This window comes from Azolla caroliniana, unplaced genomic scaffold (genome assembly GCF_043228905.1).
Source record: "Azolla caroliniana isolate FFs.n. ecotype wild unplaced genomic scaffold, voAzoCaro1.0.p SCAF_8, whole genome shotgun sequence".
Taxonomy (NCBI): Eukaryota; Viridiplantae; Streptophyta; class Polypodiopsida; order Salviniales; family Salviniaceae; genus Azolla; species Azolla caroliniana.
The window spans coordinates 7821141-7847026 of record NW_028230443.1 but is presented as its reverse complement, the minus strand read 5'-3'; the positions used below and the strand labels follow the sequence as shown (position 1 = coordinate 7847026).

Below are 25886 nucleotides of genomic sequence, written 5' to 3'. Positions count from 1 at the left end.
TTTTAATTCTTCTTCTTCTATTTATTCGTATCACATGAAAGGGGGTTATCCCTATTGACAAAAGAGAATTGTGTGATATTCTACCAAGAGTAGTCTCAATTTTTTGTGTTAAACTTTGTGCTTGAAGTAATATTCATAGTTGTGTTCATGTGGCTCAAGATCAAATGAGGATCACACTGTTCTCTCAAAATTCTGTCCCGCAAAGGGGGTAATCTACACAATAAAATGCCAAGTTCAACAAGTGCTCTGCAAATCGACAACTTGAGGGATTCGCTAGGTTCATATTGAAATTTTCAAATCACAAATCGAGGTTTTTGGGCATATTAATTCTTTGTATGAGTTCTAGAATGCACATTAGTTCTGTTTTTTCCACTTCTAAGTGGCACATTCATTCTATCTATCTATCTATGATTAGAGGAAGCCTCAAGATTAAGGTACTAAATAATAATAATAATAATAAATAAAAAGATTTCTATGGTTTCAAATGGCTCACTATTGTACACAATGCGTGGTGTATCCTTATTTTGGGTCATCACTAACGTAACCTTTATTTTGCAGCCATTGACTATCAAACTTATTATGCATGCAAAAGTTTTCCAATACACTCGTAAAGTATTCATACGCATATAACAAAAGCATGATAAGTTTAACGCATAAATTTGTGGTAACTTATGATGCATTTTTGCTTTACACCATTAAGTATTTGTTCAAATTCATTAATGCATAAACTAAAGAGAGTGGGTGAGACTAGGCTTCCTTGTTTAACACTAGGCATTTCCCTTTTTATAAAGGTTTGATCCAATTTGAAGTCCAATTATAGGGATGTCATGTTGCAATTTATGATCAAATATATGTCTTACCCAAGCATGTGCTTGCATTCTCAACCATTTGCGTAGTTACCCTTGAAAATGTCCTTTCTTGAGATTGACTAATTCCTTTAGCTCTATAGATACATCCTCAATAGTAAAGAAAGCATATGTGAAACAAAATCATAACAAGTCATCTTTCCCACATTTGATTGCTTATATAAGCACTTACAATACGAATACAAGATCATACGAGTTACGTTTATATAACTCTCAACATCTTTTCCTTTTAGGTTTCTCCAATGTTTACCACGTGCATATGCTTTCTCTTGGATGTGGAGAATTTCTTGATTGACTTCCCATATTCTCTTCTTTCTTTGAATAAGTCTTCGTGTACATTTTCATCTTTGAATAAGTGTTATCATGTACTTTTGAGCTTTAGGGCATTGTTTACCAATCTTTGAGGTAAGTTTAATAGTTGCTTTGCATGACATATATTTAAACAAAAAGGTTTTTTTGTGCATAAAAAAATGTCCTTTAAAGCTTCCATTTCCATTTTAGTCTTGCCCCAATTTGAACTTTTCTTTTTTAACGAAGTTCAATTAGTTAGACTTGAACCAATGTGGTTGGGTTGACAAAAACATGTTTCACTAACTAGGAGGCCTTAGGAGTGTAGTACATAGACATATTTTTATGTTTTAGTTTTGTAGTACATAGACATATAATAGGATTCATAGCATATAAGATAATATACAATGGCTATATTCATGCCATTCAAGCCTTATGTAAACTATATTTGGAAACTAATGGTATTTTATACCTTACACAATAGGATATATAAAATAGTGTCCAACCTACAACTCTACATGATGAAAAGCCAAACACATATAGGGTGAGTTTCTTCGTAGAGAGCATACCTATTAGTTGGACATAAAGCTAAGGAAATTTGAAGAGACATAGAAATATAAGCAACAAAACCTTCATAATTGCAAGTGGTTCAATCATTAACATCCAAAAACATTTGGATGCAACCTAATAACATATATTGATCAAGTTCCTTAAATGAAACATCATCATAAAGATACTTTGCTTAGATCCACTACATGATCTACCCCATGCTTAGCAAAATGTTTATGTACAATTTCTAAGGATTTCCAATGGATGCATAATCCTAACATTATCTAGCCATCTCTTGAAATCATAATAAAGACAAATAAATTATTTATTGAGATCTTTGGATTCAATAAGGCCTTCTTATACTAGATATCTTTGTATTGACTACTGATGGTGGATTCAATAAGTTACTTGTTGATAAATCAACTTATCCTAGAGGATAAGAGTATCTAATTATCCAAGGTATGTGAAATGATGCATCAAATGTGGCATTGTAAAAATATATATGGAATCTTAATAATATCATTGACCGGCTTTGAATACCAATTCGTAATCAATTTTATATTGATTATGATCTTCATAATTTGGATTCAAATAATTACATATAATGAGGTTAACATACCTAGAGAATAAGAATAGTAAACGTGTCCCAGAAAAATTCAGTTTTACATAAGTCTGGGAATTACAAAAGTGGGCATTCAAAAAGGCAAATCTTCAAATGCATAGCACACATTATAGCCATGTCATTTACATCGTGTCAAAACAACACGGCCATTTTCTGTGTAATGTTTTTGGAAGAAACGGTGAATTTGGTAATTAACAAACTAAAACCTAATGTTGTAGTATAATTACACGTTAGGGTATATAACAAAAATTGACGGCTGAGAAACAAACAAGATATAGGGGCATCATTCAACATACATAAAATACAGCAGCATTGGGTAAATTACGTGTCTGGAAACTAGCAAAACTACCCAAACACTTGTCAATGGTAAAATACAAGTTACAACTTATGCCGGGAGTTGCGCCATGAGTAAAGATCAAATTTGAGACCATTTTGAAGATAATGTGTATGTTACAATTTCAATAGAAATGTGCTACTCGACGTAGAATCAGTACAGACAGGATTCTGTGAGTTGTGTTATTCAAGAGAATTAACAGCACATACAAAAGAGCAAAAAGACTAGACCGGAGAAAAAATAAAATGGCTCGTAAAATAGTTCTTCTCACCCAAAATCTTAATAGGTTTCCGATAGGAAAATGATTACGATAACTTTTTAGGTGATACGGAGCTCACTTCTGTATTTCTTCGAGCTTTGCTCTTAATTGTTGTTCCAAAGATGAGATGTCTGCCTTAAGGTTGAACATCCGTTCAAGTGCTTGCATATTTTCTAAAGTCTCATTCACCGTTCGACTATCGGTACCATCACAGCGCAAATGAGTCATGGGTCCATGCAAAAGCTTGTTCACAATGCCTCGGCTCAAATCCTCCACAAGCTTCTTATGCTTCTTTGACACATCGTCTCCCATCTTTCCTAGGCACTTTTCAAGCTCACTCATGCGAACATTCTCCGCATATGCTCGGAGCTTCTTGATAGTCGGAACAGTCTCAAGAGAATCCCTCCAGGCTTCGAAGTTCCTCAATTCTTCCTCTATTATGACTTGAGCTTCGAGAGCTTTTCGTTGGCGTTCTTCTTGGTTCGCTGCCACTACCTCTTTCAAATCATCAACATTGTACAGACGGGCAGTGGATACTTCTCCGACACACGCAGAAACATTCCTTGGAACAGAAATATCGATAAAATGTCGGACATCGCCTTGGATTGAAGGGAGGCTTTCTACAGTTTCCTTGAAAAACAGAGGTACCTCGGATGCCGTGCTAGTGAATATCACATGTGCTTCTCCGGTACAAGTCACCATCATATCAAGTGAACGATAAACCAACTCAGCCTCGGGGAACTCGGCTTGTAGGTCAATGACCCGCTGTTCAGTTCGGTTCACAATTGTCATTTTATTGCATCCTTTAGAGAGCAGATGTTTAACCAGAAGCTTTGACATCTTGCCAGCTCCAACGATAAGAACTTGTGCTTCGGACAAATTCATCATCTTCAGCTTCACAGCTGCCAACTCTACTGCAGCCGAACTCACTGAAACAGCCCCGGCTGAAATGCTTGTTTCGCTCCGCACACGTTTTCCAGCAGTTATTGCTTGCTTCACGAGACCGGTCAGGTTCCTCCCAAACCCAACTGCTGTCTGGCCAACTTTGAAGACTTGCTTGACTTGAGCTAGAATTTGCCCCTCCCCTAGGACCAAAGAATCTAATCCAGACGCAACTCTAAAGAGATGTTGGGTCGCGTCTTTGTCACGAAGTATAAACAGATGCTCCCACAGTTCCTCCATAGGAATACCGCTTGTCTGCAAGACCAAATGGAAAATAAGTAGAAACGTTAGTATGCTCATATGGTATAGAAATTTCCATAGGGAGGCCATAGATTCATGAATCTAAGGTGTGCAATGCAGCTATGTCATGTATTATTACAGGGAAGATATATATAATATTTTAGAACCCTCATTGGCAGGTCGTATTTTCAATATCTCATTTGGGATATTGGGGTAGAATTTTTTTCACCTATTGACAAATTGTACGCTTCCATATTCTAAGGGAGTTGATATTTGTCCAGATCAAGGAGGTCAGCGCAGACATTGGACCAAAAAATGTGGTTCAAAATCATTACAGATCATGCAAACAATTGTAAATGGAGGAGATGATCAAGGCTTCATATCCACATTTTCTGTAGACACGATGTGTTTATTACTCCATCTATTTTATGTTGAAGTATATTCAGAAGTTTCTATGAGTTACCTAAATTGATACAAAACTTATTCCATTGTGGATTTCATCACCTACAAGCCACTCGCACTTGGGTTTTTTTAGGTCCCATTGTAAGTGGGCTTTAAAGAAAACCGCGAAAACCTGCTTTGGATATTTATTTATTTTTGGTCTTATGCCAGTAATGATGTCTGACCTCTCTTGCCTCGTATCAACTGTTATATTTAAGTTATGAGTCGATTAATTTATTGTATACATGAAGATATTACATGAAAAAATAGAAAAGTGCAAAAAGATCTTGAGGTGCCTGGTAGTGGATAAGAAGTGGATCAATTGGTCTGAGTCCACCTCACCTTCAGCCATGGCCATATAAGATGACATTGTGTTCAACAATGAGTCTTAGTGTGAGACCGACACACTCGAACCTGCCCTCTTCCCTATCACCCCAGGTCTATACTTCTGCAATAGCAAGTGATGTATAATCGAACTACTTTACAAGTTTAGGGATAGAATGCAACAAATCTCAAGTCAAGTCAGGTAAACTCTTAGAACTTGATTGAACCATGATTGAGATCTCAAGACAAGACAGGTAAATGGTTAGAGTTGATTGAATCATGACTCATAATTACATTATTAACTTATGTTAGAACGTTTCCACATGTAGATTTGATGTGATGCCACTTTGTTGACCCTAGAATTGTGGTTACCCTCTCACAGGTGAATACTGTGAACAGAGACTGAAGTGAGCAGAATAAAGCTAGGATGCCAGTTTGTCGACCTTAGAATGTATACAAGAGAATAGCTAGAGCTTTACAGATTCATAAACCTCTGGCCTTGGGTTCAGATTACAGCTATTAGTCCTTTATACATCCAAACACCAGGCCTTCAAACAAAATCTCTCAATATATACATCCATACACCACATGTACAAGGTCATTCACATTCTAATGGTGGAAGGATCTATCCCTATCCTTATAATTGATTCCTAATTTCAAGGTCTAGTAGCATTGAATGATTCTCGAATATCAAAATTTAGGAAACAAAAGCGATTACCTTGGTCATCCATTCTGTAACCTCCCTAACACCACGATGCCAAGATAGAGCGACAACATAGATTTCCATTCGATTGCAAGTGCTCAACACTCCAGCTTCTTCAATATGGGGCAACTGGCATAACTCAGCAATGGCTCTCGGCCAGTCTGCCTCTGGGATTGCCAACTTCTCTCTCATTTCTACTGGAGCATTGTGTACACTCAGACCCAAGACAAGGATACTACTCCTCTCCTTAGTGTACCCTGTACATAAATCACCCACACAATTAATATGAAATGCAAGCCATGTGAATGTACCAAATGTATTCAAACTAAATCTGTAAAGAGAAGTTGAGATTGAGGATCTTTGTTCAAGAAGGTATGAACCCCCCTAAAGGTTATTTAACCCTTAAAAAACCAAATCCAATAGCTAACGGAGACACTCCAGCCTTAATTCACCCCAGATAATACAGGTATGTGCATGGCCATGAAAAAAAATGAAATGTCCACACCATACTCATCTAGATTATGGCCATCCAAAGGCTTTTCGATATTTTATGACCCTAATTCTAGCCTCCATCAAACAGATAATATAGTTATGGGTATTATGTTCATGACAAAATAGAAAAGTCCTGACCAGGGTCATCTAGAAAATGGTCGTCCAAAAACTAACTTCCCTTAATTTAGCCTTATTTCCTCTCTAACAATCTAACTATTTGAATACACATAACCAGGTAGAAATGTTCAACCAATGCTCACCTAGAGGCAATGGGGCTCTCTGAATCAGCAGAGAATTTAATTAACCTCCTAAATATACTTATGACTATAGTAAAAATGCACATTCAATAGTCACCTAGACTAGACTATGGCCAACCAGAAGCCACCCAATATACCTAATGGAACTAACTCTATTCAGGCTTAATCAAACCCAAGACAATATCTGTATCCCTCTACATCATTATTCTCATAAGAACAAAACAAAGTAAAAAAGCATAAAAAGGACTTACTACTTCCAGCAGCATTCTTCAACTGTTCAAGGGCAGCCGCACTCGCTAACTTTCCTTTATGACTTGGTGGCATTTCAGAACTTGAGGATCGAATCGAAAGATAATCCGATGGCCGAGAACTGCTCAATGGAAATGAGACATTAGCATTCAATAGTGTTCCAGATGGTTTTAAGAGGGGGCTCATTCGGTGCACAGTCTTGAAGAAGTGTTCATGACCTTCTAGGAGGCAGCCATCAGAGAGAAGAGCAGAAGCCCGCGATACTGCCATAATAGCCTCCAAAGACTGAAGGAAAGGTGAACGTAAACAGTGGAGATTTTGGAACGAAAAACCAAGATCAATGAAGAAAATTTCAAAGAATTAATGAATCAAGAGAGCTGAAGAGAAGAGCTTCACAACAAGCAGGAAATTTTGAGAGTAAAAATGAGAAATTTTGAATGATGATGAAGATGAGCAAAAAGGGGCACTTAAGAGTGATGTGTGCTTCTTGGAATATCAGCAATGGGGATCCCTGCATCAGAAGAAGGAAGTCGCTATAATTTTACTGATGCAGAGGAGGAACGAAGAAGAAGTGGGGTGTGGGGTGTGGGGGGGGAAAAAACAAAAGGGTTAGGTAAGAAGAAGCAAGGGGGGGGGGGGGGGGGGGGGGCACTTAGCAGGAATGGGTCTTCTTTCTCAGAAGATGGGTGGGGAGCTTATGGAGGGACTCTGCATCAGAGAATGGAAACCCTAAATCTGTTCTCTGACGCAGAGGAAGATCAAATATTTTTTCTGACGATAGCTATGGAGGAACTCTGCATTCAGAGGAAGAAGGAAACAGACAGAGGAAAAGGGCGATCAGAGAGATTAGAGAGAGACAGAGATAAAGTGAGAGAGAGACAGAGGCAGAGAGAGTGTGTGGGGGGGGGGAGATGGGCGATTGGCTAGGGCTGCACGCGCTATCCACAATCCCTTATCTCAAAAAAATTTCATCTGCTGCTTCTCTTCTCCATCTCCATCTCCTTCTTCTCCATCTCAAGATGCTTCTTCTTCTTCTTCCTCCTCTTCTTCTTTTGGTTTTCTCTCTTCATCTTCACCCTGGGACCTCTGCCTGGCCACATCGCCGGGGTGGGTTCCTGGTCGGACGGTCAGACGGTCAGGCGGTCGGTCAGTGGGTTAGTCGGTCAGTCAATTAGTCAGTTGTTCGTTCAGTTAGTCGGTCGTCCCTCGCACACATTCCACTTCCCAACCATACCTTTTGTGCTAGTCCCCACTGCGCCCTCGCCTGCCCATCCATCTTTTCCTGATGCCATTGCATCACAAACATCCGGCTCGTAAAGCAAGCAGACAATTACATCCCCCCGATTTGGGGTTTTCACTTCGAAGCTTCCTAAGCATCGCCCGTCTCTTATTGTCACATAGTCGGAGACCCGATTCGAGCTAATGGCCTAACTATTGGTTCTTCTGAACCACGTTTGTGCATATACGGAAAGAAAAGGTCGCATTACGTGTATTTATTTGGACGTGTGCTTGCTTGCTTAGCCACGTTGCAACATGAGTGGATAGTTTTGATATCTTTGACAATATTTTGGTGTCACTTCTTCACTGTCTTGTATATCCATTTAAAAATGTCTGCTAGACATTGTGTGCATAGCTTCCACTCCATAGAGGACAAATATCAATTATTCTTGTGTAGCTTGTAAGTAGGAAATGGTTTCATCTCACAATATAGCTTTCCTTTCAAAGCTTACTAGTATGGATTGTGCTTCGTGTAATTTGGTATGTGGTTGATTCAAGTTTATTAGCAAACTATAACTTTGCATCATGTTTTGGAAGGCAATATGAAGATGGAGTCATCATGCATATATTTGGCTTGTGCTTGCTTACACACACAAAAACATTTGTTGTGTGTACATAGGTGTTTTGATATCTTCCACAATATTTTGTTGTCTTTTCTTCTTTATCTCATATATCAACTTAAAAATGTTCACAAGAAGTTGTCCATGTAGAGTTTGTTCGTTGGTAATAAATATCATCATTCCAATGTAAAAGGATCAATTTTTATCATGGAGAATATTCTTCTTAGACTCATGTGAGCCACATTACCCCCATTCATTGTGTGGTCCTAATAAAATGGATATCCTGAACGACATTTTGTAATACGTCGACACCATTTTGTTGCTTGATTTCTATTACATATTTTTGACATCTATCTAAAGAGTTCTAAGAGATTTTGCCTAAATAGTGGTTGTTTGTTCCCAAATTTTGTTCTTACCATGCACAAGATATGCCATTTGTTGGGTGGGTGTAAGTGGTTTTACTATGTTGAACTTGTATCGTCAACAATATTTTTTATGTTTAATTGGCTTGCAGATCCATCAGAAAAGTTAGTAACATATTTGTTTCTAATATATCTTTTGTTGGCAAATGGCAAATTGTTGCTTGTTTCTGGTGCTAGCAATTTGTTCTAGTTTCAAACATCTTATTGCTTGGGTTAGCTTTAAAAAAAAAAAGTTTCATTGTAAATTAATCTTGTGCTCAAATGTGTCACCTGAAAGGCTATTTGGGTGTTGGTAGTTTTGTTATCTGGATCATATTTGTTGTTTGTTTTATGTCTTATACACCCAACTAATAAAAGTTGAGAGGTGTTTCCATAACCATTTGATTCTAGTTATGGATAAATCATAATATATTGCTATTCCTTGTATTGTTCTTATCTTTATAATACATTCAATGTTCTAGGTAAGTTCAATGTATTATTTACTAATCTAGAAATTTCCACTAGCTTTTGTCTTCAAAACATTCATTCACATATAGGTGTAGTGTAGATCTACAAAATTCAAAGGAATGTGTTTCTATGGCAAATTGCTCACTTATACTAATCATTATTGGTTGAAACACTCTAGAAATATAGTCCAAGAGATATAATGTTACAGTGTGGCATTTTTTGACAATTTGTAACATTCCAAAGTAAGTACATATAGTTTAATCATGAACCCATCATACTTAGGACAATCTTACAACCACTAGATGAACGGGGGTCATCATATATTTGAGGTTGTTTGGTTGGCACATTGGCTTACTTGCTTGGCGCGTTGATGCAACATTTATTCATTGTAGTGAAAAGATTGATTCTAGCTATGGCCAAGATATTGGACATGTGTTTGGCTTGTTTGCCACATTCCCCAAATGTTATGTGGTACTAGGTAGTTTCCATATCTTCGATGATATTTTATTATGGGCATACTCTATGTTATCCTAAATAGTATTTTGTTTCTCATTCTATCTTATACATGTATATCTAGAAAGTTCCAAGAGATCCTACGTCTATAACAAGTTTGAACTTACAAACGTCTCCATTAGGTTGTAAGATGGACATGGTTATGGTCTTGATATTCCTTCATAAATGTACTTAGCCACATTTCCCCATTTGATGAGAGTTTCCATAGTTTTGATATCCTTGACAACAATCTATGGCATTTTCTTAGTCTTACGCAAGTGTAACATTTGTTTGTTCGCAAACATAGTTGTGATTATGATTATGGATAACATATTGTCTTTAGGCTTGCACCTAAAAACACATCCATGTATGCTATGTGGTTGTAGGTAATTTTGACTTTTAAAATTCCAAGTTTTTTAGTTTGTGTTTCATTCATTAGCAAACATTGATTGTCATATCATATTCTGATTTACAATGTGTAATATCCTCAAAATTATTCTATTCTTATACACCCATGTAGAAAGTTCTTGGTATTTTATTTGTTCTTTGAAGGATGAGTTTTTATTATCAACAACTTGTTAGTTGGGGCATTTTCAAAAAGGAATTGCGAATGAAAATAAATAGGGCATGTTAGGTATTTGAGCTTATGGTAAGACACATTAACCCATTTGTTGTATACGTGTAGACTAGTTCTTGAGATGTCATTTCCTTGACAACATTTTGGTGTATGTTACATACATGGGTGGAAATTTCGAAGGGTCAGAGATTTGGTGTGTATATGATATATCATTCATTGACATATAGCAATATGATTGATATAATCAAAACTACCCATTTTGATGTAGATATTTTAGACATTTTGTTGTAAAGTGATGATTATGTAACAATTTGATATGTTATTTGGGGAACAATGATTTACTAAAAGAAATCAAAATGATTACATAATAACAAAAATAAATCGCGCCCTTCAATTCAATTAGGTATGCTAGCATTACAACATGTGTTTGAAACATGAAACTTGCCTACTTTGCTTTAAAGTTGGTTTTGAGTTTGATTTCTATCGATGAGATTGTTGTAAAGAAGCGCATGTTGTCATATTCATACGGAAAAGAAAATTTGTACGGTAGGTGTTGACACAATGAAGAAATGTTTTTTTACAATTGAACGATTATCTTTCTTCAAGCAAGAGGATGCAACGAAGTTTCAAAACAACACAAGTTCTTACCCTCAATCTATAAACATATGTTTTTTTGTTCAAAATGCTTATGTTTTTTTGTTCAAAATGCTTGTGGAGTTTCACTTGGATATGTATGGGTGTAGCCAATATTTTTCATCCTTCATTGTGGCACCTTGAATTGTTTGTAAACTCTTGTTCATTGATTTCACTTTACATACCATATACGTAGGCACTTCATACAAGTGGCAATATTGAGTTTAGAGTTTGTGATTGGTTAATTAGATCAATAATAGGAAGAGTTCGTGAATATCTCTTTACTACAACGTCTACATAGAGACTAAACATAGTAGAAACTCTTATAGATAAATATTTACCTCCAATGCATTTATGTTCAGGGAACCATTATTGTAACTCTTATACATTTGGTTGTTTGACGACCTCTCTATCTACATATATACACTAGAGTTACAAATACATTGAAAATTCCAATATGTTATGTGCTTGAACAAATAGAGAAGTTGAATAGTCTCTATACATGGATTGAGATTCAACATATGCTAAATTGTTTTGTAGAAGCTTTAGTTGGATTGATTTGGGTCCACCATGTCATGCTCATGTATGTCTGACTTATGCACACATTTCACATGCCAACAAATGTATGGCATAATAGGAGAATACCATTCAACATTTATTTATTTCTTTATATCATCCATTCACAACTTATCTAATGTTGATGATTCAAAATAGATTGATTAAGCACTTATCTATGTTTTCACAGGCAACCATCAATAAATTACGAAAAATTAAAGATCGAGTTTAAGACATTTGTCGAGTGCTTTAATTGTTTTGTGGGTCTAGGTGCAAAAATGAAAAAAACCATATGCTTGAATTGTGATTGAGGATAACCACTTTTGAATAGAGATAAGTATGTTGGCATGAACAAGTGCCAACAAAGAGAGAAAGCATCATGAGTCGAAGAAGTGAGGATTCTAAAACTTCATGATAATTGATAGTGCATTCATAATGATTGGAAACAATCATACATGTCCCACTAAGAGAAGTAGATAAATGTACACAAATACTCAAATGGGTGAAACAAAGAGTTCAATAGATATGCTACAAGATATTGCTTGGATTCAATGTTGTCATCTTGAATTTAAAATTGAACCAAAGGTACAAAGAAGTGTTTATCACTCAATTCATGATACTCTAAAAAACATTGAGAATGGAGTATTGTAAGTCTATTAACATGTTGATGGAGGCTAATTTGAAGTTGATATAAACTAGATGAGAAAAGGTGAAGAGAGTGTTGACCATTCAAAGAATACGTGCAAAAGCGTTATGCGAAGCACAGAGCACACAATCGGTTATCCGGAAGTGCAACAGTTAGGAATACACAGAGTAATGGTGAGAGGGAGAGAGACATTGAGTGAGCAGACAAACAAAACTTCTATTATTAAAAACTCAATACAACGAATGTGCTCAGATAACACTTTATATACAAGCCCTAACGAGGAGATGTGAGCCGGAGAGCTACAAGGTAAAATATAATACCGAAGACTCCGTCAACCGGTACAAGGCCTGGTGAGTAGCCCAGAGCTATGCACAGCAACACAACATCGACTATGATGAGACATTTGCGTTGGTCGTGAAGATGATGATTGTCCGTGTATTGCTAGTGGTGGCAACGGCAAAGGGGTGGCATTTACATCAAATGGATGTAAAAAATGTGTTCCTGCAAGGAGATCTTGAGGAACAGGTGTACATGGTACAACCCCTCGGTTTTCAGTCCGGAATGAACACATCGGTTGGTTGCCGACTGAAGAAGTTCCTCTACGGATTAAAGCAAGCCCCATGTGCTTGGAATGCGAAGATCACGAAGCAATTGCGTCGAATGGGGTTTGCCACGTCGAAGTCATTCGGCAGGGTCGGAATGGGCCGGTAAGCATTTTGTTATATCTACTCATCCCTGCGCCGACTTGGAAGAAATCGGCCGCATCAAGTCTTAGCTAGCGGCATCGTTCGAGATGAAGGATCTAGGGGACCTTCATTACTTCCTGGGGATCAAAGTGATCCGCACCTCGGAAGGCATACTAATCAGTCAACGCCATTATGTGTTGAGTATGATCTTCAAATTCGGAATGACGGAATGCAAATATGTTGAGATACAAGCTCAACATTGGGTGCGTAAACCATTATGTAGACTGGGTGCGTAAACCGGGTGCGCAATGAGAGGCCGTATCGGTGCGCAAACTGGGAGGTCGTTGGATAGATATTCCGCGGAGGAATATATTTTGGGAGTTAGTGTAGGGGCTCATTGATGAGCATTGAAGTACAAGTCAGTACTTGTGTCAGTCCGTATTGACTTGTATAAAAGCGCTCTCTGAGCACATCCGATGTACAAAGTTTTAGAGTATTGTTTTGGAATAGAGTTTTTTGTGTTCTGCTCTCTCTGTCTCTCCCGCGTACGTTGTGTTGATTAAGCTTTCCATTAAACCTTCCTTATCTTCCTTGTCTCTTGTCTTTTATCTGTTGTTACCCGGTTGTGCCTGTTAAACTTCCACACATATTCTTTTACATGGTATCAAAGCGCGAGGGTTGAGATCCTCTGTTGTCGACAAATAGACAAACCCTAATCATGATGAAGAACAGAAGAAGGAAAGAATGGATAGAGGAATGGCTAGCTCGCTTCTGACAGAGAAGCTCGATAGAAGCAACTACGCATCTTGGTCGTACAAGATGCACCAGTACTTGCTCAGGGATGGCTACTGGAGTTATGTCGATGGAGCTAATGGCGCAACACCCGAATCGACACATAGGGATTTCCTAGCATGGGAATAGGCGGCAAACAGAGTTCTCTACTACTTCGCATCCTGTGTGAGCGATCAACTTCTGAGCTACATTCGGGATGCGAGGACGCTGAAGGATGCTTGGGGAAATCTAAAAAAGATTTTCGTTGCAATCACCACAACTAGAAAGCTCCAACTCAAGCAAGAGTTGAGCAATGTTCGACAATGAGATATGTTGGTGGCTGATTACACCTCCAAGATCAAGGACATCTATGACTCTCTCGCCTCCGTCGATACAAACGTCGAGGAGGAAAAAATGGTGCAGGTCTGTCTTGGAGGGTTAGCATCGAAGTTCGGAACATTCCAAACTGCGGTCAATATGAGGGAGAATATGCCATCATTTTTCGACTTACAGTCGATGCTCCCAGTAGAGGAGAACCACATGGGTGCGTCAATGAGTATGCACGCCGACAGCAAGATGCGGTACACGGAGGAAGATAGGCCCCGTGGTTGTGGCGGACGAGGCGAGTGGGTGCGCAATGGAGGCGGCCGACAAGAGCAAGATGGAAGGCATGGTAGTAATGCCAACAATAGTTTCGGACCCTCTGGAAGTAGGGGGAGTTGAGGCGGCGCCGGAAATTGGCAAGGAAAGCCTGCCACAAAATACTGGTACTGTGGGAAGAAAGGCCACAGTAGAGAGAGTGCTGGAAGAAACGTGCCAATTTGGAGAAAACAACATACGGCTCTGGCAAACCGAACAAGGAAATCGACAGCGATCGCACTACACTGAGGGCTCCGAACAAGCTGAAAGTGGATCGGGCCCAACCTTCGTAATGAAGCACAAAGCCAATTCGATGGTGGTGAACACCTCGAAACCGAACAAGGTGTGGTATGTTGACTCCGGAGTGTTAAATCATATGACAAGTCACGAGGAATAGTTCTCGTACTTGGAGAAACCGGAAAAGCAAGGAGTGGTCGAAACTGGAGATGACACTCCGCATACCATCGAACATGTCGATGAAGTTCCCCTCAACCACATCAGCCAGAAAGGGAAACGCATGAACGTGCTACACTTCCCGACAATAACGAAGAACCTGGTATCGGTCAAACAGATCGTCAACCAGGGGATGCAAGTTCGGTTCACGCATCTCGGTTGCTACATCGAAAAGGAGGGCAAAGTCATTGCGCAAGGGCACCGAGAAGGGAGGATATTCATCCTCAATACCAATGAAGTTAGAACTGCGTTGTTCGCGAAAGGATAGAAGGTTGAGTCAGACATCAACCTATGGCACAAGCGGTTCGACTATGTTAACTTCCCGCGGCTTCGTGAAATGCAGACGAAGAACATTGTTTTCAGATAGCCGAAATTTAGTGGCTGGAATGGCCAAGTCTACAAAGCATGCTAGCTCGGGAAGCAGCACCGACTTCCATTTCCCAACGACCGTAATCGGAGTCGAAATTCACTCAATGTCATCCATTTGGATATATGGGGATCGGCATAGAACGTGAGCATTGGAGTAAGTTGTTACTTCGTAACCTTCATCGATGACTTTACTCTGCACACTTGGGCATGCTTGATCGCGAAAAAGGGCGAAGTCTTCGCATGTTTCCTGAAGGTGAAGAGCCTTGCGGAAAGGGAAACCGGGCAAAACATCAAGTGCCTAAGGTTCAATGGTGAGTAGTACTTCTCTGACCAGTTCTCGAGTTATGTAGATACACGCCGCAGCAGAACGGCATGGCCGAGAGGAAGAATCAAACGATAGAGGAGGCGGCAAGGGCGATGCTTGAAGAGAAGCATCTGCCAAAGTTCTATTGGGCCGAAGCGGTCAAAAAAACCGTCTACCTCTAGAATCGGGCATTTGCCAATGGAGGAGTGTCGCCACATGAGTTGTACTTCAAGAAGATGCCGAACTTGGCACACTTGACGGTCTTCTGTAGCATCGCGTATGTGCATGTGCCGAAGGAAAAACGGAGGAAGCTAGACACCAAAGCTGAGAAGTGTATCTTGGTTGGCTACTCGTACGACCAGAAGGGTTATAAGTCTTATAACCCCTGTACCAAACAATCTCATGTAAGTCGTGATGTTGTGTTCGACGAGTCTGTGTCGTGGTACTTGCCTTCGCCTCCAACCCTTGACGACTCCATTCCGATCTCTGACGAAGAGGTTAGCGAGGCTGAAATGCCTCAGGGCAAAGGAGACATCGAAACACTTGAAGAGAGTCTGATCTCATTCAAGAGCGACTGAGTTGGCATGACCAGTCAGACGTAGAATTGGCCGTGCATTTCCCGCGCAGGAAGCCGAGGAGACGGTTTATGCACAAAGAGAAGGGAAAGAAGAAGATGTCGGAGTACGACACTGATAAACACAAGTCAGATTGAAGTGAATCCGACTCCGAGAAGAACGAAGAAGGACCTTCGGAAACGAAGTTTGTGTCGGCCAAGAGGGCCTCAAAGTCAGCTAATGAGCAATTATGCTGATCTGCCCGGCAAAAGAACCTCGTGGTGCAGTTCGAATACAACGAGTACATGACGCATCATTATGCGTACATGATGCGAGTGGCGAAAGTGCGTGAGTTGGAGGGCTACACAGAAGCGGCGAAGGACGCAAATTGGTGTGCCGCAATGGAGGAAGAGATGCACACATTAGCGGAAAATGAAACCTAGGACCTGGTTGACGCCCTAAAGGGTGTAAAGCCGATTGGATGCAGCTGGGTGTACAAGGTGAGGTACACCACCGACGGCTTTGTCAACCGCTACAAGGACTAGTTAGTGGCGAAGGGATACACACAACAACACAACATCGATTACAATGAGACCTTTGCGCCGATCACAAAGATGCCAACCATCTATGTCCTGCTTGCGGTAGCCGTGGTAAAGAGGTGACATTTACATTAGATGGATGTAAAGAATGTGTTCTTGCAAGGATAATTTGAGGAACATGTGTACATGGTACAACCCCTTGGATTTCAGTCCGGAAAGAACACTTTAGCAGTATGCCGACTGGAGAAGTCCCTCTACAGACTAAAACAAGCCCCGCGCGCATGGAACGCGAAGATCACGCAACGCCTGCGTCAGATGGGGTTTGTGACGTCCAAATCGGACTCTTCATTGTTCGTGCGGCAAGGTCGACATGGACCGGTTAGTATTTTACTTTATGTTGATGATGTAGTCATTGCCGACGCCACCTAGATGAAATTGGCCGTGTAAAGTCCCAGCACGCGGCATCATTCGACATGAAGGACCTAGGGGACCTTCATTACTTCCTCAGGATCGCAGTTGCTAAGGACATGTCAGCGGCACTAAGGACATGACGTTGCTATATCGAATAGGAGTAGCCGAACAGTTAGTCGGTTACATGGATGCCGATTGTGCCGGAAATGCCGGCGATCGCAGTGTTAGGAATCGACCGGGCCACAACCGGTTTCATGTTCGTATTCATGAGTAGAAACCAAGAACTAGTACATAGATAGAAAAAAATCTGAAGGCACAGAGACACCGATATTTTACATGGAAAACCAGAAATGGGAAAAACCACGGGGGTCCACAAACCCCAAGAAAACATATCACTATAATAGAGAGGAAATACAAATACGGAGCTTGGAGGCAACGACCTCGAGTTCTCGTTCGTTTGACAGGCGGCTACTGAGTTACACACACACACACACTCTCTCTCTCTCTCACGGTTACAGAGGCAACTACCTTGTTCTAACTTTTCAATAATGATCAACTACACATCTATAAAGTTTGCCCTAGTTGCTTATAAACAAAAGCAACTTTCTAGCTAGTTACAGGTATAGCCCCCCAAGAGGCATTTAAGACTATTTACAATTATAGTCTTCCGAAACGATTTCGGTTTTCGATTTCGATATCGGTTTCGGTTTCCGTTTTTGTTTCAATTTTGGTTGAGATACTCACCAACACGGTACTTCTCTTCCCATCCGGAGGGACATGTTTCCCAACAAACTCCTCCTTCACTCCGACATGGGGTACTTCATCAAACCGACTCTCTATCAGCACATGTTTAGCTTTTCGGCTGACAACACCTTCGTCAGCATATCTGATCTATTTTCGGCCGTGTGGATCTTCACTAGAGCAAACTCCTTTTTTTCTACTCTCTCTCGGAGCCAATGATATCTTCTTTGGATGTGTTTGTTCCTCGAGTGGTAGGCGACATTTTTCGCAAGGTGGATAGCACTCTGGTTATCGCAATGGAGTTGGAATTCCTCCTACTGAATTCCCAGCTCACCAATAAACTCCTTCATCCATATGTTTTCCTTGCCGGCTTCTGCTGCGACCATATATTCGTCTTCCGTGGGTGACAATGCCACGGTCTTCTGCAGCCTCGACTTCCACGAAACAACTCCCCATGCATAAGTCATTACGTACCCGGCGTGGATCAGTTGGTATCCACATCGGCTGATATGTCTGAGTCAGTATAACCTTCTAGTGTGTGGTCACCCGAACTGAAACGAAGACACACAATCGAGGTGCCTTTTAGGTACCAAAGTATCCACTTCACGGTAGCCCAATGCTCTCTTTCGGGGTTGCTCATATATCGGGTCACCACGCCGACTATGTATCCTATGTCCGGCCTAGTACATACCATCTCATACATCAACCGCGGAAGCATAAGGGACTTTTAACATCTTGGCCTTCTCGGTTTTCGATTTCGGACATTGTTCTTTGCTTAGCTTGAAGTTCGTCGGTAGTGTTGAGCCGATCAATTTCGCGCTTTTCATGCCTAATCTCTGGAGCACCTTTGTCATGTTGTCGCGTAACTAAACGTATGCATGAGAAACGAAGGCGGGACCGTAGGGGTCCTGGACCAAAGAGCGTGAGAAGAAGAGGGAGAGAAACAATGTGTCATAGATAGAATGCGACATGGAATGGTGGGTGTTGAACCCAGGACCTTCTGGTCTTATTGGGCAACCTTACCAATTGAGCTACATCCATCTATACATTATTATATTGTGTAAGACTCAACTTATTTCATTATAGATTGATCACTAGAACTTTCAAGAACCTTCTAGAGAATGCATCTTCATGCACTCTCTAGAAGTTTCCATGCACTCTCTAGAAGTCTCCTAGCTTTCATGCATACCTCCACATTCTTGTATAAATACTAGGGTGCACCTTGATTACAATCAAGGTGAACAACACCAGTTACGAAAGCATATACAGTTCTTGTTTATTTGTCTATCCTCTCTCTTGCTTGTTCTCTTGTCTATGCTCTCCCTCTCCACAATCTTGTGATCTTGCTTATGCTCTCGCTCTCTCTTAGTACGTAGCCTCATTCCACTTGTTCGTGACAGTTTGTTCACCTTCCCATTTTCTAAGCCTCCACATGTCGGATCTTACCGAGAGAATAAATCACCTCATGGAAGCCATGCATCAACTTCAACTTGAGAATGACAACCTTCCGGAATCGTTACGGAAGCTTCAAGTTGGAACACCGATGGAACTCGAAGAAAAAAACAACTCTCCTCCTACATCAACAAATGTTCTACCTATAGAGCCTGGTTCCTCGTCTAGGCTTTCTTCGACTCCTTCCCATCCCACTACAAGTATGGAGCCCAATATTAGTTTACCTGACAAGTTCGATGGCATGATGAAGCACTTCCGAGGGTTCATAAAATCAGATCAAGCTTATTATCCAACTACAGCCTCAATAGTATGCGGATGATTTTTGTTGAGTTGGTCTCATTGGGACCCTTCTATCCGGAGCTGCACAAGCCTGGTTTGCACCGTTGGTCGAAATTTCATCACCACTTCTACAAAATTTTCCTGCCTTTCTCGCAGAGTTTGAGGCAACATTTGGGGATACGGACCGACGCCGAACTGTCATCACCAAACTCTATTCATTACATCAAGGTATCCGTTTATGCCTCTGAATTTAGACAATTAGCATGTGATGTTCAATGGGATGGCCAAGCTCTCTGTGATCATTTTTGTCGGCGCCTTCGAAGCGAGATTAAAAATTTACTACTCAACTTTCCGGAGCCTACGTCATTGTTGCAAGCCATCACGCAGGCAGTTAGTTGTGACAATCGGTTGTTTGAGCTTCGTCAAGAGGAATGAGCAACTTCAAGGTGGAAACCCTCTTTGAAATCTTCTCCATGGTCATCGTACGATGACCCCGTGGCAATGGAAATTGATCGAGCTCGCGCCTTGCCACTCAACGAGGGTGAACGGAGGTATCGTCGAACCAACAGACTATGTTTATATTGTGATGCATCCTACATGACGCTACAAGGAGCAACCTGACCGTCATCGCTTAGATGCTCCCGGTTCGAGGTAGGAGACTTTGTTTGGCTTCTCCGTCGCAATATTGCCACCACTCGTCCTTGTCCGAAGCTTGATTACAAGAAGTCCGGCCCTTTCCGAATCATTGAGAAAATTGGTTCCATGGTTGTCCGCTTAGAGCTACCATCTCACTTTCGTATTCATAATGTATTCCATGTCTCCCTTCTAGAACCTCGCCATATATCTGAAATCCTTGGTCGACACTCATCTCCTCCACCACCAATCCAACTCTCAACCGGAGAAGAATATGAGGTTAACCAAATTCTCGACTCTCGTCTCTTCCGTCGCCAGCTTCAATACCTTGTCCTCTGGAAAGGGTACCCGATCTCCGAAGCAACATGGGAGCCGACACATCATCTCAAGCATGCCCCGGACATAGTTCAAGCATTTCATGAACGTTATCCACAAAAACCGGTCATGGGTCGAAGGAGGCAGCCTTAGAGAGAGGATAATGTCATAAATAGGATGCCACATAGAATGGTGGGGGTTGAACCCATGACCTTCTGGTCTTATTGGGCAATATTACCAATTGAGCTACATCCATCTATGCATTATTGTATTGTTTAAGACTCAACTTATTTCATTATATATTGATCTCTAGAACTTTCAAGAACCTTCTAGGGAATGCATCTTCATGCACTCTCCAGAAATTTCCATGCAATCTCTAGAAGTCTCCTACCTTTCATGCATACCTCCACATTCTTGTATAAATATTGGGGTACACCTTGATTACAATCAAGGTGAACAACACCAGTTATGAAAGCATATACAGTTCTTGTTTATTTGTCTATCCTCTCTCTTGCTTGTTCTCTTGTCTATGCTCTCTCTCTCCCGCTATCTCTTAATATTGAGCTTCGTCTACTTGTCCTTGACAATCTTGTGATCTTGCTTATGCTTTCGCTCTCTCTTAGTACTTAGTCTCATTCCACCCCTTCGTGACACAACGAGCGCGTGTCGTGCAAGATGTTGGGTGCCGCAAACACAGAGCTCGTCCGGCTCAAACGAAACTAGAGCAACGCGAGAGACAATTAGAAGAGAAAAGGGGACCACAATCAATTACGAAAACAGGTTACACCCGGCACGCCGGTAGTCGAGCCACGACTCAGCCAACAATACACACACCCCAACTCCGAGATACAATGTGAAGCCTCTGTCAGGAGCACACGGGCTTCCTGCACGAATATAGGCGTCTGGTAAAGAACTCTTGCAGAGAATGAAACAGAGAATAGCGCATGGTTCCCAGTCTGGCAACACTTCGTTCTCCTCAATCCCCCCTCAACTCAGTCCTCTCTCCCTCCTTTTATAGACCCCCAGGAGAGAGAGGGGACAGTTACATCAAGTAGTTATTCTCTGCCGTTTTGGACAGAGATTCGCCTAGATTTATTCGTCCTATTAAAGTGTCCTACGTCACGCCAACCTAGCCTAGTCCTAGGTTATTTACAAGCATAATTTATAATTAGCGTGAATCTGTGCACGCTGCGGTTCACACGCCTTTGGTCTCCATTTCTTCTTGTAGCCGGTTTTCCCCACGACATCCACCCCCACCAAACTGCACGTCGACCGGTATGTGCTGAGAGAGAGAGATATGGGGAAGAACCGGCCATTTGTCACTCGTCGTCCTCTGATCCGTCGATCTTCCCGCCTTCGTTCGCTCTTTCCGGGTCGCCATTCTTGTCTTTGCAACCCGGGTTCGGCTCGTCCTCGCACCGTTTCTTGAATGCCTTGATCCGATTTCCCGCAACCGGTACCGCCACTCGTGTTCCGTCAAGCTCCGCGAGATGGTACGTGGCGTTGTCGTTCGCTCTCGTCACCACGTAGGGCCCGAACCATCTCCTTGCGAATTTCCATGTGGCCTTATGCTGGTTGTCGAGGCTGCTGTCATAAACCAACACCTAGTCGCCTTCATCGATGTTCTTCGGTCTCAACTGGTGTGTCCGATCAAATTGGTCCTCGTTCTTCTTCTGGGCCACGTACAATTTCATCTTTGCCCGTTCCACGTCCTCTGGCCTTCGCTCGAGCTGGCAAATCCGCGCTGCCAATAGCTCCTCCCAACTCATTTCTTCCACCCACTCGATTGCCAGCCACGAAGAAATCGTCTGCTCCATCGGCATGAACCTGGTCACCGAGTTGTGCGTAGTTCGGTCCACCCACAATGCGTAAGGTAGGAGTCATGACCAATTCCTGACTTGCCTTTCGCACGGCCGTACTAACGCCTTTATGATTGGCCCGTGTCCGCGCTCTATCTTCCCATTTGCCTCCAGGTTGTATTCCGTAGTGAGGGAGAGTTTTACCCCTAATTGGCCGAACAACTCTTCAGTTTCTTGCGCGTCCAACTCTCCCCGGTCAACCATGATCTTCCCGACACAACCGTACCGTAGATCACGTCCTTGATCAGGAACCGGGACATGGTCGCAGTCGTCTTGTTCTACAGTGCACAACCCTCCACCTGGTTCGTCAGGTCTTCTCGCGCAAGCACAAGATACCGCATCTGCCCTATCCCCATCTGCATCGTCACTAAGTCCGGTCGTCGGGTAGGTCGGGTGCAACTCTTCTCTATGCTGGATCGTGGAATGCATCTGGCAGCTCTCGCAGGTCGTCACGAACCGGTGCGTGTCCCGATACATCCTCGGCCACCAATATTTCTCCTTCAGCTTCTCAAACGTAGCCCATGTCCCGTGGTGTCTGGCCCAAGGACTCTCGTGATACACCGACAACAACACCTCCTGCTCTTCCCTCCTCACTACTACACGGAGTGGAATGCCGTTACGCTTCTTTGGGTGCCTCCATATACTCCTCTTCCGCAGGAAGAACTGGTAAGCCTTCTTCCAGATCCTGTTCGCCTCGTCCTTCATCCATGCTGCGTCCGACGTTAACGTTTTTAGGAACCTTCCGATCCGGAGCCACTCCCCGTCGTACTCGTTCTCATTGAAGTCACTGAGTGCTAGAGTGCTCCCCTCCCTTGCCGCTATGCGAGCCGACTCGTAGAAGTCTAGGCCGACTTCTTCGTCTTCGGAGACCATGCCGTCCTCATCGTCGAACTACGCTCTCGAAAGCATATCGTCCATGGCGTTGTCTTTCCCGGAGATGTGCCGTATCTCCGGATTCAGGGACTTGATGTACGCGATCCACCTGAGCATAGCTAGGTCCGGAGTCACGCATCCGAAAACCATACCTAGGATAGGTAGGCAGTCCGTCTCGATTATTACCTCCGTCCCGATCATATAGTCTCTGTCGGCCTTGACTGCCGAAATGATACCCTAGAGTTTGCGTTTAACCTAGACGTATCCTCACTGCCGCTCACTCAATACCTTCGCCCCGAACCGGATGGGGAACCTCGCACCGTTCCAATCCCGGTCGGGCTTGTGTCCACGGTCACATAAACCGGGACCCCCTTTTCGTAAATCACTTTCCGGAGGGCCGGTGCTGCGGCTGGTGCCTCTTTTAACCTCCGGACTGACTCCGCGTGCTCCTTGTTCCATTTGAACTTACGCCCCTTTTTCAACAACCCATAGAGCGGTTCCGTGACGTGTGCGTAATGCGGAATCCAGATGTGGTAGAACATGCGTGCACCTAGGAACCTCCTGACCTTTGTAGCCGGCTTGCATTCTTCCTTCATCACGGAGATGGCCTCCACCTTTGCCGGAGACGGTTTCTGGCCGTAAGGCCCGCACAAGTGTCCAACCACCAAGATTTCAGATTGCCAGAAAGCCAACTTCTCTCTGGAGAAGGTGAGCCGCGCACTCTCGAGCCTCTGTAGCACCTTCTCGCAGTTCTTGATGTGGTCCGCCACGAACCTCCGACATCTGTCTAGCCCGACCGATTCATCATTATCTTCCACTGGACATCCCTTGATTGGGATGTCAGGCAAGAATGGCATGGTGATGCCCAGGATGCAGTCCCTCATCACCTTGTTCATTGTGTTCACCATCTGCGCTACCGAGTTCGCCCCTCCTTGCTGCAGGGTACACATCTGTACTAAGCCAAGAGGAGTCCGCATTGTCGTAATATCCCTGCTCTCTACGACTAGTTGGAATTGGTCGTATCCCGAATATAGATCGCCAACCAAATAGATCGACCTTCCAGCGAAGGCTTCCGTGAACTCATTAATGGTCGGCCTGATTCCCGCGTTTCGAATGGTCACTTTATTGACCGGCTGCAGGTCTTGAATGAAGCACAACGTGCCATTCTTCTTTGGTACCGTAAACCACCGATTTGAATACGGGGCACTCGACGGCTCGAGGATGCCCATCTCCACCTTCTGCTTTAGTAGCTCCATCAGCTTCGGGATGTGAGCTCTGGGTACCAGAATTGGCTTGAGGTTCCAGGGCACATGCGGTACCGTGAAGATAACCATCAACTCCACGATCATTGGGTCCACACACCCGATCTCCTCCAGTGAGATTGTGAAGGCCTTCTCGTGCCTCTCGAGCATCTTCAGAAACCGGTTCTCCTCCGCCGATAGTAAAAAGCCACCCCACTGATCTTGAGCTCCCGTAGCATCTCGTCGGTGAATCGGTGCCCTATGCTAGCCGGATTCCGCAAACTTGAGTCTGACGTGATCCCCTTGATCTGCTCCTCGCTACCCTCTGGCAAGGGTGCCGCAACTGGCTTCACCTTCCGGTCCACAATCTTGTACCTCGTGTCTACGCGGTCCGTCCGATGGGACCTGACCTTCTCCCCGAAGTTCGCAATGACTTCGTACATTTCCACAGAACTGACTGGAATCACCCGGTCTCCACTCAGGCCTTCTTCGACAAGCTTCCCGATCTCTCCAAGGGTGTCGTCCAGTGAGACAGCCTCCACGGCGCCGCTAATCTCATCGTTGGAGCTACGGGCCCCGCACGTCCTAAGATGCTCCTCGACCCTCTTCTTTTCCCGGCTGCTGACGCCGATTATCGTACAACCCCCACTGTCGGAGAACCAAAATTTCCTACCTATGGTACATGTGTGGGGTTTCTTCGGGGTGTCCGGACTATCGTGGCCCCACGCCTTGATAGCCCTCTCTAAAAATCCTCTTGGCCATCTCTATCGAGGGTCTCGCAGTTGCACTCGTGGTTGTTGGGAAATCGGTCCCTCCGGATGGGATTCGATGTTGAATGAAGAGGACTTGGTGAGAATTGGAAGAAAAGACATATTTATGAATATGTTTTGAGTAAGCCTATTGAGGCTATATTTGTAAATAGCCCTAAGTTCATATAAGTATAAATATGACTTAGGGCAAACACTTTAGTGTGGTGTTGTCATATTGTTGTATGTGCATAGCTGTTGTATAGAGAGAGTGTGTGAGAGAGAAATATAGAGCGATCCTCTGTTGTAACCGCCGGTTAGCGAAGATACAGAGCTCAAGGTCGTTGCCTCCAAGTTTTTGAGTGTACCTTCTTCCTTCAAAGTGTTAGTTTGAAGTCTATGGGCTCTCATGGTTTTTCCCATTTTGGGGTTTCCACGTAAACATCTTGTGTACTCTCTATTGTCTGTGTGGGTACGTATTTCTGTGTTTGATTCTCATTGAAGTGATTCATTACTCAGTTGTGGCCGAATATATATTCCGCGCGATTCTCTTCAAACTAGTATCAGAGTGAACAACACAGGAAATGGAATAATTGTTCGGCAACATGTTCAAGCTCACCAGCTCCAACTACTCAGTGTGGAAGTCGAAGATGAGGGATATGTTGGTGGTTAAAGATCTTTGGTTGCTGGTTCAGTTCGGGGACAAGAGAGTGAATAAGATCGATGCCACAATGTGGGAGGTGATGCACATGAAGACGATGGCATACATCCGGTGCTTCATTAAGATGAGCTTGTACAACAACTTCAATGATGAGAGCAAGGCTAATGAACTTTGGGAGAAGATC

At 42.7% G+C, this 25886-nt stretch overlaps 1 protein-coding gene across 1 annotated transcript; it reads right to left on the bottom strand.

The window, feature by feature from the left end:
- Positions 1-2734: 2734 nt before the first annotated feature.
- LOC147860956 (glutamyl-tRNA reductase 2-like) lies at positions 2735-6893 on the bottom strand. The gene is made up of 3 exons (XM_087323405.1): positions 6569-6893; positions 5584-5825; positions 2735-4115 (listed from the first exon to the last, which is right to left on the bottom strand). The coding sequence occupies exons 1-3, from the start codon at positions 6834-6836 to the stop codon at positions 2994-2996; spliced, it is 1632 nt and encodes a 543-aa protein (XP_087179531.1). The 5' UTR covers positions 6837-6893; the 3' UTR covers positions 2735-2993.
- Between the last annotated feature and the right edge of the window lie 18993 nt (positions 6894-25886).

Coding starts and splice junctions, on each gene's coding strand:
- LOC147860956 (XM_087323405.1), bottom strand. CDS start 6,836: ATGGCAGTATCGCGGGCTTCTGCTCTTCTCTCTGATGGCTGCCTCCTA. Junction 5,826..6,568: donor GAAGAATGCTGCTGGAAGTA/GTAAGTCCTTTT, acceptor ATTTATGTACAG/GGTACACTAAGGAGAGGAGT. Junction 4,116..5,583: donor TTACAGAATGGATGACCAAG/GTAATCGCTTTT, acceptor TTGGTCTTGCAG/ACAAGCGGTATTCCTATGGA.